At 37.9% G+C, this 15,751-nt stretch overlaps 1 protein-coding gene across 1 annotated transcript in view; it reads left to right on the forward strand.

Moving 5' to 3' along the window:
- Positions 1-3,926: 3,926 nt before the first annotated feature.
- Bmp5 (bone morphogenetic protein 5) overlaps positions 3,927-15,751 on the forward strand; it is a 121,601-nt gene continuing 109,776 nt past the window's right edge. Inside the window, exon 1 of the mRNA XM_031344363.1 lies at positions 3,927-5,154. Coding sequence (XP_031200223.1) covers positions 4,665-5,154 — 490 coding nt within the window. The 5' untranslated portion in view covers positions 3,927-4,664. The remainder of the gene's footprint in view (positions 5,155-15,751) is intronic.

Genomic DNA, 15,751 nt, shown 5'->3' on the forward strand with positions numbered 1-15,751 from the left:
GGAACAGTACTGGTGGAATGAACATTTATTGCAAAAGGGTATTAATTAGATGCAATTATGTGATATGGGTGGAGTATCCAACAATGGCTGCCTATGCTTTGGTAAACTGAACAACCCAGTGCCCACTCAGTCCATGGTATGGATTGTTTGGCAGTTTCCATTAGATACAATAGGCTCGAGGAGTCCCAGGTTGCTGCTGGCCTTCAGTTCATATTGAAAGACGGAAGAACTGGGTTCTGGTTGTCAGGAAGGATGTACCAGCAGCAGCAGCAGCTGTAGAGTGAATGCACACACCAAAAAGGAAAAGAGGCCAAGAACAGGAAACAGGACTCAATAGCTAGAGTACCAGTCAAAGGTATTGCTCACTCCGGGGTAGTTCCTTCCCCCTCTGTTAGCAATCCACACTCACAGAGAAGAATATCTCACAGCTCCTAGATTCTGTTAAGTTGACATCCAAGATCAATCATTGCACAAATAAAATAAACCATTGTTACTCAAAAGAACAAGGTATTTGTTGACAGGAACAGATATTAACCACATCTATCAGGGTTATCAATTTTAATTTAATAGAATTTCACTGTAACAATATAACAGAAGGTTTTATGAATGAAAGTAAGTCATTACACAATTCTTTTCCTTCTGAGTCGTGGCGATTATCTGACAGAATTGGAATCTAATAATTGTGGAACCTTGAGATTGATGTTTAATACTAAGAATGTTTACTTTTTAATGGCTAATTGTTGGTTTATTCTCTCAAGAAATAACTATTATAATTAATACCTATTCTCTTGAACTCATATAAAGCAATCTTAGAAATGTGAATATAGAGCATATTGAAAAATCCTGTTTACAAAATCCTGGTTATTCAGTAACAAACATCTCAAAAGCTTGTTATTATCTATTATCTATTATTATTATTATTATTATCAATTTCATAGATTTCATTTAGTAGCTGATGATCAGATAAAATGTAGACTACCCATGACTACAGTGCCTCTCAGGTCACTGTAAGAAAGAAACAGAACACAAACCAACCAGCCAACCAACCAACCAACCAACCACCAACCAACCAACCAACCAACCAGCCAGCCAGCCAGCCAGCCAGCCAACTAACCAACCAACCAACCAACCAACCAGTCAACCAGCCAGCCAACCAACCAACCAACCAACCAACCAACCAACCAACCAACCAACCAACCAACCAACCAGCCAGCCAGCCAGCCAGCCAGCCAACCAGCCAGCCAGCCAGCCAATCAAAACAAATGACATGTCAGAAAATGGTTTTGCAGTATTGCTCTGCCTTCCTCTGGACACAGCTGATTCTGTAGATGACTTCCCAGAATTCTCTTTGCTGCCAGCACCTCCAGCCACCGAAATCATCTTATAGATACCTACTAACTTTATCTCTTCCAGATACTTTGTTTCTACATCAAAAACCAGCATAACCAAAGCTCAAGAGGAATAAGAAGGAAGTTCTATACAAAAAAGAGTTACAAACGCTTCAACTATCTATTGAACAAGTTGCTTTTGAAAATCTTGGAAAACTGAAATTGGTAAATTGGGTGATTGCACCACAGATCCAAGAGAGAAAGGCATCAGATTTCAATGAGAAAAGAAACTTTAAAAGAATAGTGAATTGTGGAACTTGTTCCAGAGCACCAAGGAAAGGTGTGGGCTTTTGCAGAAGCACCTCTTGGTGATCTTTAAGAATAATTCTCCTGATGAGCCAGGTTTTCTTCTAACCTTGACTCTGCAGTATGTTCAACCCCTTGTGTAATACATACTCAGAAATGTGCTTTTTTCCCCCTTATTTTGTTGGCACAAAATCTACCCTATCTTTTAAGTTGCTCTCAAACACTTAGGTAGAAATCTATCCAGGAATTGAGATGTGTTAATGTAATTTACTCTTAGTTGAAAGCGATTCTAACTTTTCATATAGTAGCTAGCATTTCCTGTTCAGTCTTAGAATTTTTTTTTCTTATTTTTTCACCTCATTAATCATTTGGAAAATCAATGTGGGCTAAACCTCGTCTGTATTAGGGGTAGAGTAGATACTAAAATCTGACCAAGCATGCTAGCAACTTATTGCTAATACAATGGAAGGCTATATACGTCTGGGCAAGCAATTACATTACAATTATACTGATTGGTATTATAAATTATGGTTCAGAAAAACAGCTTTTGAGACATGACATCCAGTCCTATTTTTATTTTTTAAGTATGTTAAAAAAATAGATACATATGTAATAAGAACTGCTTCTTCCTTTAGTGAAGCTGATTTTACTCTGTAACCCCATTGTGCTCTTGAGACATAAAGCAAATTCACAGCTTGCAAAATAGTATTTTAAAATACTAAGGTTTTCCATAGCCTACTTGATACATTTTATAAACACAAAAGGGTAATTGATCTGAATCTGTACTGATGACCAAAATTGGATGTTTGGTTTGGACGCTAAGCAAAAAAAGTCTCAGCGATTTTAGAAGTTCAAAGTGTTGCTTATTGACGTGGTATCTGGTCACTGCAAATCTTCATGGCTGCTCCTCCTTGTGATGTCTCTTTTACAACAGTGCCCTCCCTGCGTGCAGTCTCTGGGCTGCTGTTCTGACTGCTGCAGTGGCATCCTGTAATGATGCAGAATTCTCAGTGAGGGAAAACATTCAACTGCACTCTCAAGTTTTCCTAGTGGTCTGTACAAGAGGAATGACGTATTCCTTCAGAATCGGAAGCCCCCTTGGTGTCTTGCGTTCACTGATGAACTGAAGACCATGAGAAATATGACTGTTTTATTCGCTCAGAGGAAATACGTTAAAAGAAATTAAACAAGAAGCGAGACACCTCTCGGCAAAGAAAAATAAAACATTAGAATTTCACCACAGTTCTAGAATTCACTGGATAAATTTACCTTGCTATCGGAATGCTGTCCCAGACAATGAAAGCACTGTAAACGCTAAAGTTAAATGCGTGCCTGAGAGGAAAATTATAGCAGGCAGAGAAACATTGCAGACTTCCAAATTTTAAAGGCATTAACCATTAAGGATAAACACATACTTCGCTCATTTCCTCAGATTAGGTAATGGCATTTTAGAAAGGTGTACACTTTCTCTATTCTACCCATCAAAGTTCAGAAATTCCACTTCCAATCTGCGTATAGTCATGCAGGGTACTTGATCTTTAACACAACTGGTGTTTATTTACACAACTTAAAACAAATCAAAGTACTGAGTGCACTTGGTAGTAAATATCTTGTAGAAAGCATGTCTACATTTTGGTGGTAATGGAGTAAAAGTTAAGAATGATAATACTATATATAAGATGTTTCTACTTCAGCTATTGATTTAATCAGAAATATATATTCCTGCTTAAATCTTTTCTACAGACAGTTAAGTTGGAGCTATCTAATTCTTATCCCTGAATTATAACTGCTCTTTCTTTGAAGTAGAATATATTTGTTAGTGATTCGTTGTCTACTTTTTACTTACTTTTTCTTACTTTAAAATAGCCAGCTGTCCTTAAGAATCAATACATTTATTCCAATTTTAAAGTTGTCTTTTCAGTTCTTAAGAAGTAATTTTTAATGACTTTCAAAAGCTAGAAATAATCTCAAGCATGGAACTGAGTCATACCAAGTTAATTTGCTCCAACCTGAGACTTAATATAGAAGTGTATTAAATGCATTCCACCAAAAAGACCTAAAACTTTTCTGTATGGCTGGGTGGCAACGTTTTCAGCCTGTTACTTGAAAACTGGCTTTTATCCTCCCTGGAACTCGTACACCCCATACATCACTGTTGTATGTTACATGCATGGCTATAAAATTGTGAAAATGGAGGCTTTTCTGGTAGCAAAAGGGTTAACTTCTTTTTGCTTTACCAGTTTCAAATTACAATGAGAAGCGTCTTCTTTCCCAGCAGGGCTGTGCTTACACTTCTCTTTAGATCTCTCTTGAAGAGGGCTGGTATATTTGTGCCTGCTGGAGGTGGAATTAACTGTAAGAAGGAGGAAGAGATTGAATGGATTTACAGGAAGGATTTCAAGTAAATTCAGGGAAACACATTTACTTGAACAGTATAGCCTTGGGTCTTGTTTTACACTAAGACCATACAAAAGATGTTCAAGCTATCACTAGGCTGCCGGACAAATATAGTTCCAACACCAAGGTGCAGATCAGCGTAGATCTGTGATTCAGACCTCAGGATTTGTTTTGGAAAGAGTTCAAGCCTTGAGAAGAAGTCAGAGCAAGTGAAGAGAACTTGGGAGCTACAGTCTATCAGAAGACCAGCTTTCGTCAGTTCAAATACCAAAGGCCTGATTATAATAAATTCACATAGGAATGCATAGGTTATTTGATCAAATAATTTTAGCCAGCTTTTTGCTACATCAACACCGCAAAAGTTCTTAACAACTGTGGATAATCAGAAACCTGAATTTCAGCTTTCTTAGAAATAACTACTCTTGTCGTGTTCTAAAATACTTAAAGCAGGAGAAGAAAATGGACTGAGGGTGCTGTGTTCAGAAATAGTCACTGTCATGAAGAATAGGTAAATTTGTTTTTACAGCTACTGGCGAAGTGTACCTCCAAGGAACCTGGATTATTATTATTATTATTTTTTTTTCCAAGTGGACAAGAAGGATTAAAAATATCGACGTTTGCTTTTGTACAAAAATGCATTGGACTGTATTTTTACTTAGGGGCATTGTGGGCTTCCTCTGGAGCGGCTGGGTTCAAGTGGGTTATGCAAAAGAAGGCTTGGGAGACAATCACGTTCACTCCAGCTTTATTTATAGAAGACTAAGGAACCATGAAAGACGGGAAATACAGAGGGAAATTCTCTCTATTTTGGGCTTGCCTCACAGACCCAGGCCCTTTTCACCAGGGAAGCAAGCGTCTTCGGCACCCCTCTTTATGCTGGATCTGTACAACGCCATGGCTAGCGAAGAAAATCCTGAGGAGTCGGATTATTTGGTGAGGGTGTCCCTGGCTGGAGAAGCCAAAGAGACAAGAAAAGGGTACCCAGCCTCTCCCAATGGCTATACGCATCGTCTGCACTTACCTCCAAGAATTCCTCTGACTACCCAGAGCCCACCACTTGCCAGCCTACATGATACCAACTTTCTGAATGATGCTGACATGGTCATGAGCTTTGTCAACTTAGGTATGTGGTTCGTTTATTTGTTCATCTGTGTTATTATAAAGAGGAAGTTTTTCTAATGTTAGAGGAGCCTCTTGGTAGGTGGCCATGTTTATATATTCATTCTATAAAACTCCCCTTCATGGCTTCTGTTTCATTTTTCACGTAGATATGTGATTTTGTTCTATGCTACAGAGTCACATGTTGTTAACGTGGAAAGCTGAAATTAAACAGTCACAATTTGGATAGAATTTGGTCCTTTGAGAGCTTATTAAAATTTAATTTAAAGATGTGCATAAAAGGCAATCTTGTAAAAAGGGAAAATTATTAGAATAGCAATGCTTTGGGCAAAAGGGAAAAAAGAAAGAAAGAAACGAAAAAAAAAAAAAAAGCAAGGACCCAATGCTTATGTGTGGGAAAATAAAACCAACTTTCCAAACCAAACCATTTTTTTTTTTTTTGGTGATTTAAAGAGCATATGAGTACGTATTTATAAGCTACTTAAAATTTCTCATCTAGGGGAAAAATTTCTAAATGAAATTAACCAAGATCAAATAAACTGTAAAATATTAACAATCAAGGGACTTCAGTGAAAAAAATAGTTTAGAAAAGAAGTTTCAGTCTCACATTCCTTAAGTGTAATGATTAAAATGTAATCATATCTAGTTGATGTTTGACATGGACAAGATAAATATAAAACTTGATTTGATGGTATTTATCTAAACCAAATTCTCCTTTGAGATAAAAATCTTTTCTTAAAAATATCAACAAAGATAAAAAATTGTATTTCACTCAGTACTGGTGCTTCATGGTAATTTTTAAACATTGTCTATCTCAAATGGAAGATCACTACCCAGTATTTCCTCTCACAAGAGTATTAAGTAGCTTACCTACTTAAAATGATTTTACAAGGGCTGTTTTAACTTAAAATACTTTAGTATAAACTAAAGATGAATTGACTATCCTTAGATATTTAAAGGAAAGTAACATTAAACATGATTTAGTTTTAAGACTTAAAATTTAATCAACAAATTTAATAAACTTTAAAGAATCAAGAATCTTGTAAAGTAAAACCTTTAAAAATTTTCATTGAAAATGCAATCTGCATTGACATCAAGATATTTTACTCTATGCCTAGCAAAAATATCCTTGCATACTATCTCAAAGGAAATGCTTTTTGAGAGGTCAGATAGCAACCGGTCTGGGTGACATGTGGCCAGGTTTGTAATGTATATTTCTTAATATGCTGTGGTCATTTACTCTCGGGAACCCTGGACACGGGAGAAGGGGCTTACTAAATCATAGGCTTTGTGTTACCAGGGACAAAACTCTTAGCACTGAGCTTTAGAAAGTCCTTGTCTACTTCATGTCAGGTGCTCTGCAGGTCTTCCGCATGACATTTCCTTTTGTATATATAGTTAACAGGCTTCTGTGAGAGCTTTCAAATAAAACTTAGTTTTAAATTGGCTTGATTGTTTCTTCTTAGTGTAAGGGGCACGAGAATATTCCTCACAGTACATTTTACTCTGTAGCTTTTTTCAGTTAAGCTCATGAATGTCAGGAGAACAGCTCTCGTTCAGCATAACTAAATGCAAAGCACAAAATATCACTATATTTAGATGTAAACATCTTACATGGACTTACACCACGTGAGCATCTAAATATAAAGGGAAATCCATTGTTTTGCCTTTGAATTAGTTATAGTGACTTGTTCACTTTAGAGAAACAAATCTAAACGATTAGACCAACTTTACTTATGAGTTTATATCATCTAAAATGTGGCAAAAGAGAATTAATGACTAAGAAATAACAGCTCAGACATTTATCTGTCTTAATAATATATTCCACTAAACTGAATCTTTTGCTCGTTTGTAATAGGTATTCTTATTTTAAAAAATTATTAGTTTCTTGAACTTGTATGCCGTTATTTTCTTTAAATATAGATAAGAAAACAAACAGAAAAGAATTTATTCAGTGATATCTAGAACCCTGTTTTACCATTAAGTAACATTTTTTTTTTAAATTACTGATATTTTCTTGTGTTAGTCATAATATGATGACACAGATGTTTACAAGCTCATATTTATATCAACATAAAATTATTTATTTTATTCTGGGGAAATAATATTAGATTTAAATTTCAGAAACTTTACTTATTTTGATCCTGCTCAAGTAGGTGATTAGTGATGCTTTCCTTAATAACAAATCATATGTTTTTTTTCCTTATTAGTAATCCCTAACTAAATATCTCATGAGAAATTACTAGAAAATGAATTCTGATCCTGGATGAGTTTCTTGTGGTTGTGTTGAAGTAAAGATGAGCTACAATTTTATCACTCTGAGACCATGCCTACTCATATAACCAAACGGTACAGCCAATCACTACTTAGTATAAAACTCACTTCTGTGTTTCTTCCATGCATAGGGCAGATCAAAGCACACTGGCAAGGTAAATGTGTAATATCATTATAAACTGAACAAAAATCCTCATGCTTTTAATGTAACATTAACCAGCATATATTACCTGCAACTGTGTTTCACACTGTTATGGAGTTCAAGAGCAATTTATTTATTTTTTTTTAGTATCTCAAAAAGTGTCTATGTTGTGGAGACTAAGGCCAAATGAGGGCAGTGAGTGGTGGTGGGTGTGTGTGTGGAGGAAGGCACCTGGTGAGGAAGTGTGTGGGCAGCATCTCTAACATGTCTCTTAACTCATTTAACTTAATCAGATTCAGAATCATATCCAACAGAATATTTAGTCTTAAATATTCTTGAGAATTAGTTTCATGTTCAAAAGTGAAAAAAGATTACAATTTAGGAAAAGATAAAAAAGAAATGTAAGTAACAGGACTTGGGCTATGTAGGCATCTACATACAAACCAAGCTCGTTATTTTTACCTTTAAATTATTTTAGCAACTTGTTCACTTTACAGAAACAAATCTAAATGGTTTGATCACATTTTGTTTTTTTTTGTTTTGTTATAGTAAGAGACTTACAAGTTAATCCCCTACTCTCAAATTGTTAAATATCGGTCAAATTTTTGTTGAATTTGAGGAACAAAATATTATCTTTCTGGCAATTTTTTTTTTTTTTGCTTTTTATATCTCTTTTTTCTAAATGTTTACATAGTCTATGTATGAAGTACTTAAGCAAATGTGGGATATTTAAAAATTAGAAAACAACATTTTAATTAATTATTTTATGATACTAAATGATGCAACACTAAATATTTCAGAGCAAACCATAAAAATGGGAAGCTTGTGTTATTTATTGCCTACATATATTTTTCTGAAAGTAAAAATTGACATTTGTGTTTACTAGTTGTTTTTGGCTCATGGATACATTGATTTCAATTCCTTTTATATTTTAAGAATATATACTAATGTGCTAGTATAAAAAGCATATAGATGTAGCTTTTAAGATTTTCATGATTTACAACATGTTTAGCATGTTAGATATGAAAGGAAAAGTACAGGGGACAATAACAGAAGGCTCCCTTAGGAAGATCAAGACACTGTCTTGATATTGAAACATATATAATGCTTATGTCCACATTTATATTATTTCTGCTTTTGGCTGATTCAAGTGTTCAGTGGAGGGGAACTTATACATAAACACATATAAAGGTGCTATCTAAGGCATGGATTCTCTGCAATAGAGTTAACAGGTGTAATATAAACATACACACATCCATAAACATACAAAAGATTTTAGTGTAAATGGTGGGTTGAGAGAAAAGATGATTGGAAACCACTGTAGCACCTATCCATGGATTATGTCCGAAACAAGAGATATCAATATTGGGCCAAACAACAATCATTCTTTAAATTATTGCTAAGGACAAAAACCACTTCCCTGTTCATCAATGATCATTCTAATTTATAATCAAGACAGCTACATTATGGTTCTTAAAGCTACGTTATTGCCAAATAACTGGTGCAGCTGCCCAGAGGGATATTACTATAAACATAGTTTAATAAAAAAAAATGATATCTTAATGGTCGCCTACCCAATAGTCGGTTTCAGAAGTCTAATGACAAGTTACTGTGGACTTAGGAAGGAATGGGCATATGGATGGAAGCAGTTGGAAAGGCTCCAAGCACCACCTCTGACTCCTTACTCTCTCCCTGTCTATAATTACACACCCTTTCCTCTCCCCTACCCCAACCCCAACACTTAACTCTCCCCTTTTTTAGTTCTCCAGTTGCTGGAGCCCTGAGGCTCTCTTGGCAAGCAGGTCTTTACAGCTCCCACCCTTCCTGTGATTTGCCTTTGGTCCTACTTTCTTTATAAGTGAAGGCTTAGATTAGTTGAAAATCAATTAGTTCCAGTTTGAGAGTCTAGGTACAGCCTCCTGTTTTCTCAGTAGTTGAGAAGGAGAAGGTAAATGATGTTGCAGTGTCCACCCACAGGGAGGAGAGCACCCCAGGGCATTAGAATCTTTTCACTTCTGCAGTCCCCTGCAAGGATTTCTCCCACACCCCACCCCTCCCCGCCTCCTTTTCTACTCTATTCCAGGCTCCCTTTGACAAAACTTAATTGGTGTTTTGGACTTTACTATGCTTAAAGATAATTAAAATTTTAAAGGAAAAGAATTAAAACAAAGCAAAAGGTTGGAAGGACTGACAGCACTGAAGAAAATGAATTCAGCATTCAATTCCCATACAACTTTTCTTTATATTAACCTTATTTAAGACTAATATTAAAAAAATTATTTCCTTTATTAAATTCTCAAGAGGGGGATAATGAGCTAGATTAAGACAATGTAGATAAGGCTGATAAATAAAATACTTTTAGAAAAGTACCAAAAAAAAAAAAAAGACAATGAATGAGTAGTTATTCAAAGCTGGTCTTTGAGGTGCACAGGTGGAAAGTGTGCTGGGAAATCCTCCGTCTGCCTCACACTGGCACAGATGCCGGTTTAGCATCCCAACCACATTAGCTCTAGCAAAAAGCCCTTTCATCCTTCTGCATTGAAATACTGACTTGGGAAAAAGCAAAGTATATGTCTCAGTATATGTGCATAAGGAACACACAGACCAGCTACTATGTGCAGTCGTAAATAATGTAGTAGCTTGGCTTAAAAAAAAAAGCCACAGGTCAAAGGAAGAGGTTTCCCTAACAGACAGGGGCTGAGATCGCAGAGCCACTCGCAGGACTGGAGGGAAACAATGAATCCCTTTTTCTAAGTAGTATTTATGAGGTCTTCTTTGCACCTTCAGTTCATATTTTATGAGCTGGACTGCGGGGTTTCTCCCTTTGCTCATCTCTTAAAATAATACCCGTGACTAAGATACCCCCTTTAAGCACACCAGCTAGCATTGTCAGCCAGCTATTCATCTGGAGGGGGAAAGGGCTTGTTTTCATTTTGTTCTGACATTGGGAAGTTTAAGGGTCAGCTCACAAAGCTCGACAGCAAGATAAAGATAATGATGGGTATACTTATCTACCCCCCTGTCCCCCAGAAATGTTTAAGTAATCCACATAAACAAGTCATCTTTGTAATTTGTATGAGGGTTGTTCAAACAGTAGTGGATAGATTAAAAAAAGAAAAAAAATTATGTCGATGTAAAAAGTGTCTAAAATGTTAGTGAAAGATATTTGTAGATTAATAAGATGATGTTTAGTACTTTTGGAAGAAAAGAATGTAACAATGACACTATATCTAAAGAGATGGTGTTATTCTCTGCTCAGCAGGCACAGAGCTAAGTAAATAGTATGTGATGCTTAGATGACAAAGCCATGTGGGATTTACAATACTATCATGGCAGGTAAAGTAAGGACCTGCAGTTCTGTAATTTCTAAGGCAGCGGTGTCCATGTCTTCAGAATATGTCCTTTCATCTTTCGTTTTATAAGCAGTGGGGTATGAAAGTCCTCTTAATGCAAGAAATGATTCTGTGTTTTAGAAACAAGGGAATATAATTAAAGTATATGCCAGATATTGTGTTTACTTAATTACTTACTAGAACTGAGTGTTAACAACTTCTTAATGCTGAATATAGTTTCTAGAATTACACACACATGCACACACATATGCACATATCCATGCACACACAAACATGTGCACACACACCCACACACCCATGCACCCCCATGCACACCCATGCACACACACACACATTTTTGGCAGTTGCCACCAAGCCTGACAAGCTGAGTTCCATCCCTGAAATCCACATGGGAAAAAGGGAAAAGTGACTACTTGAATTTGTTCCTGACGGCCAAATGCTGTGGCACATATGCACAAACTAACACGTACACACACCCACATCAATAAGTATTGTATACACATCTGTGAGTGTCTACCTTAAGAAATTCATGATCAAGTTCCATAAAAAAACATATTTGGGTTTTACTTGGTTGTCTCCAAACAAGAAAAACATCACATTTTGTAACTTTTATAAAACCTTTCAATCATGAACACTGGTGTTATTTTAAGAGAAACCCAGTGTCTGTCATTTGGTCTGTCATTTGTGCACAGGTTTCTTTGGTAGTTTTGACTCTGTCCTGAGCTTTTCTGTGTAGGAAACATAGTTCTTTCAGAATGGCCATCAATGGCAGGTTACTGTTCTTAAGGTTATTTGTGAATTAAATTCGAGTGTTGTCTTTTCTATGATTCCATCATGGAGTACACAGCATTGAGGAAGCTAGACTACCTCATCTGGAATTCAGTGTTTAAACTGGCAGGCAGTGTAACCTTTGCACAAGTTGGTTGAGTTCTCTGTGGCTCTGTTCCTGTCACAGGCTGTCAAAGAATGAAATGAATTATTGTGTAGATAGCTTCAAGTACAGTGTTTAAAAGACATTAAGGCATGGAAAAGCATCTGGGATTGCTATTTGGGTTGCATTTGTGTTCAGCATTTATAGCATATTTGTAAAACTGGCTACAATATCTGTGAATGCCGGTGTGGGATAAAACTGTGAGCCCTTCGAAAGGGGTAATGCCCTCCCCATCCACACCCCTTCCCATCCACAGTAGTCCAGAGAGATGGCCCCTAGGTCATGAGATTGGAATAACTAACCCTGCCCCTTGCCAGCTTCAGCACTTGGGAGAGCGGGACCTGTCTTGATGGCAGTGCAATGGAGCTGGCTCTGGAGGTGTGGGAGCAGGTGAGCAGGCTGGTGGGTATGAGAGCAGAAGAGCTGACCCTGCCTTCAGCCAGTGGCAGCACTGGGTGGCTTAGCCAGAGCAGTGCTGGAGAGTTTGCCCTGATGGGGCAGATATTGGGAGAGCTGGTGGGCTGACCAGCTCAGCTATCTCCCAGGCCCAGATGCAGGGCTTTGAGTTGGTCCACTCCAAAACCTACATCATCTGTGAACTGTTGAGGCATGTGAAAGGGCTAGTTTTGCTGATTTAAAGTTGCAGGATCTCCATGACACAGGGCAACGAGAGGAAAAACAGGAGGAGTTCCAGTGAGGATCCAGGATTGGTGGTGTCACAGAAGCCAGAGATCTCAAAGTAGACCAATGACTCATTGCAGTGAACGTTTGCAAGTGAAGATGTGTTCATAGACGTTATACTGTGGGACACACTGGGACACACCACAGCGTCCACACTGAGATGTTTTCTATGGTTTGTTTGTTTATTTACTTATTTATTTTGTATGGTTTTCTTTTATTTTCTTTTGGGAGGAGGTTGCAAGGGTGGAGGGTGGCTATGAGGGGATGGGGAGATGAGTGGGACTGGGGTGCATCATGTGAAACTCACAAAGAATTAATAAAAAGTTAAAAACAAAACAAAGCAAAACCAACCAATGAACAAACCATCCAAACAAAACCTGAGACCCCTTGACTAAAAAAAAAAAAAAAATGCCTAGCAATTCAAACATGGTGCCAGAGGAATATGAGACTAAAGACAAGGCCCTACTAGGCTTGGGGACTATCTTATCTTCACCCAGTACACTGGGCCTGAATGTGGCATTTATTTACCAGTGTTAGCAGTAAGGACCACACCCTATCTATCCCTGTCTTACCCCAGTGTTTGTCCAGAGTCCCAGAAGGAAAGAGGAAACACTTGTAAGCTGAATCATTTTTGAGGAAAATTTGATTAATATTTATATTGTTGTAGTCAAATTGCCTCAACAAAATGCAGGCGGTAGTTCAGTAGCCCATTGTAATGTAGCTGAGGACTTTTCACTACCCTTAGGCACATGACTCATTTGTTACCAGAATCTCTCAGGACAGATATATGGGAAAGGGACCTTGAGAGGATCGGTAGCCTTGGGAACGAGATGCCACCTAGCCAACCCTCAGATGCTCAGCAGGGAAGGAAAACAAACAGTGGATGGCTAGACTGTATGTTTGGCCATGGTTTCCCATCTACGCTTCTAAGTGAGAGGCACAGAACTCACGGACAGCCCCCCGAAATCCTTGTGATGCAGAGGGCGGAGCTGGAAATGGTGACAAAGAGCCACTTTTGAGGTACAAACTAGAGATGTTGGACACAAACAAATGAACAAAGAATTGGACACTTGGTCCTCTGGCTTCTAGAAATATTTTACTTTTAGTATAAGTTACTCACATACATATTGAATTTTTTTTGTTAGAATAAAATTTAAAGGGAGGATCATATTTTCTCTTGAGAGAGAGAGTTATTTCAGGAGTTGAAAATAAACTGTTTGAAAAGAACTATCCCATGCTGGGGGAAAAATAAGATCTGTAAATTGTATGTAGGCTGCCGATTTGGGCATTAAAGCTGTGGTAGAACAAACTGAGTTCTTCAAAAGGATGAAGCAAACATGGAAAATCCCCCAAAAAACTGTTAAAGAGAGAGAAATAGCAACGTTAGAAAGAGCCTTTGCTACCCAGGCAGCAGATTGAGCATGGAGCACATAGGAGAGCCAACATGCAGGGAGGCAGAAGGATGGAGAATATCATGTTTTCCTTTACCTTAAACCGCGAGTTAAAAATGATTCATGTCTGTACATTAGTGTTTGGATTCCGAGTGCAATCATATAATAGTCTCACATGCAACATTCACATTCCACAATTAATGTTGCAAGAAAACATAATGTTATGGTAAGGTAAATTGGGATTATTGTCTTTCTTGCTTGCTACCTCTGCTCTCCCTAGGTAGAATTTTTTCTGAGTCACAGAAGCAGAATTTAGTAGAACAGCAGGCACTTCAGCTATTTTTGACTCATAAATAACCAGCCCCTGAGGCTTGAGGCCCAAACCACCTTCCTCTCCTTTAATCGCGAGGAAACACTCACTAGAATGCTCACTCCCAGTCGCTCAGTTTCGCCTTCAAGTTTATTAGCTATTATTATTACCTCTTAAATTTTTATATTTTGTTTCTTAAAAAAAAAAGGTACATTTACTTTTACTGTATTTTATGTGTGTTTTGCCTGCCTGTATGTCTGTGTACTATGTGTGTGCAGTACCCCGGGAAACCATTAGAGAGAGTCAGAAACTCTGCAACTGTAGTTCCAGATGATTCTTAGCCGCCACGTGGGTGCTGAGAACTACGCCTGGGTCGCAGGCAGGGGCAACAAAAGCTTTTAAATGCTGAGCCATCTACCCATCTCCAAGTTTTATGTTTTTCTTTATTAAGTGAGCAGCAAAGGACAGTTCAACCTGAACTTTAATGCAAATCATTATGTTAATATACCGGATACAAGCAGGCAGAAAGAGAAAAGCTCCCATCTCGTGGATCAACACTTCCTAGCACTCGCTGAGCTAAGAGAGGAGGGACTACGTCATCTCCCTTTACTTGCCGATATGGTTTAAGAGCGATGACTTTGCGGAGACTGTTCGTCTGCCGGCTTTGTCTTTGGAAGCTGAATATCTTTGAGCACACCATTTCACTCTATTATAACTGTTCTACCTTAACCTTTTAAAGTAGAGATCACAGGAGAAAATTGTAATTTGGACTTAATAAAGTACTGCCACAGGTCTGTGAACCTACATGAGGTAGTCAATGAATATTCTCTACTGCTACTTCTACTAGAACAGGTGCTAAGTCGTCTAAGGTTAACAGAGATTCACAGTCCACTGTGCTTTGGCGAGTAGAGCCATCAGGAACACTATGAAAGATGCGTGTAACTTTTCCTCTGTTCAGATAAAACCAAAATGAAGTCTCGAATTTCATTGACTGCCTTCCCGTTGAATTGTTAGGGCTCGACGTGCAGTGGGAATAGCAGTGCGTGCTAGCAGTGCGTGCGTGTGTGCGTTTGAGGATGTGCTCCTCAGCAGCTGGTACTGTTTGGGGGATGTGGATAGTTCAGATAGGACTGACTGGAGGAAGAGTCGTGATGAGGGTGGATACTGATGATTGTTCCAATCCTTTGTCAACAAAGGCTCTCAGCTTCCTAATTGGGGCTACAAAAGAAGTTGTCACCCTCTCTGCAACAAGGAAGCCACCTGCTCTCAAGCTGTCCTTACCCATGATGGAACAACTGTCGCTCAAATAATGAATCAAGATAAGCCTTCTTCTCATACACTGTTTCTGTCACATGCTTGGGTACAATAACTTAAAACTAACTAGTAAGACTCCTGTGGTCTGTAAGCATGACTGATGTAGTGAGCAGAAAACTCCTTTAGGAGACCTACCCCTTTAAGCTCCACAGCCATGGATTCTGTGATAAGTTTCTGATAGGTGCTTTTCACATTACCCTTGTCA

This window comes from Mastomys coucha, unplaced genomic scaffold (genome assembly GCF_008632895.1).
Source record: "Mastomys coucha isolate ucsf_1 unplaced genomic scaffold, UCSF_Mcou_1 pScaffold23, whole genome shotgun sequence".
Taxonomy (NCBI): domain Eukaryota; kingdom Metazoa; phylum Chordata; class Mammalia; order Rodentia; family Muridae; genus Mastomys; species Mastomys coucha.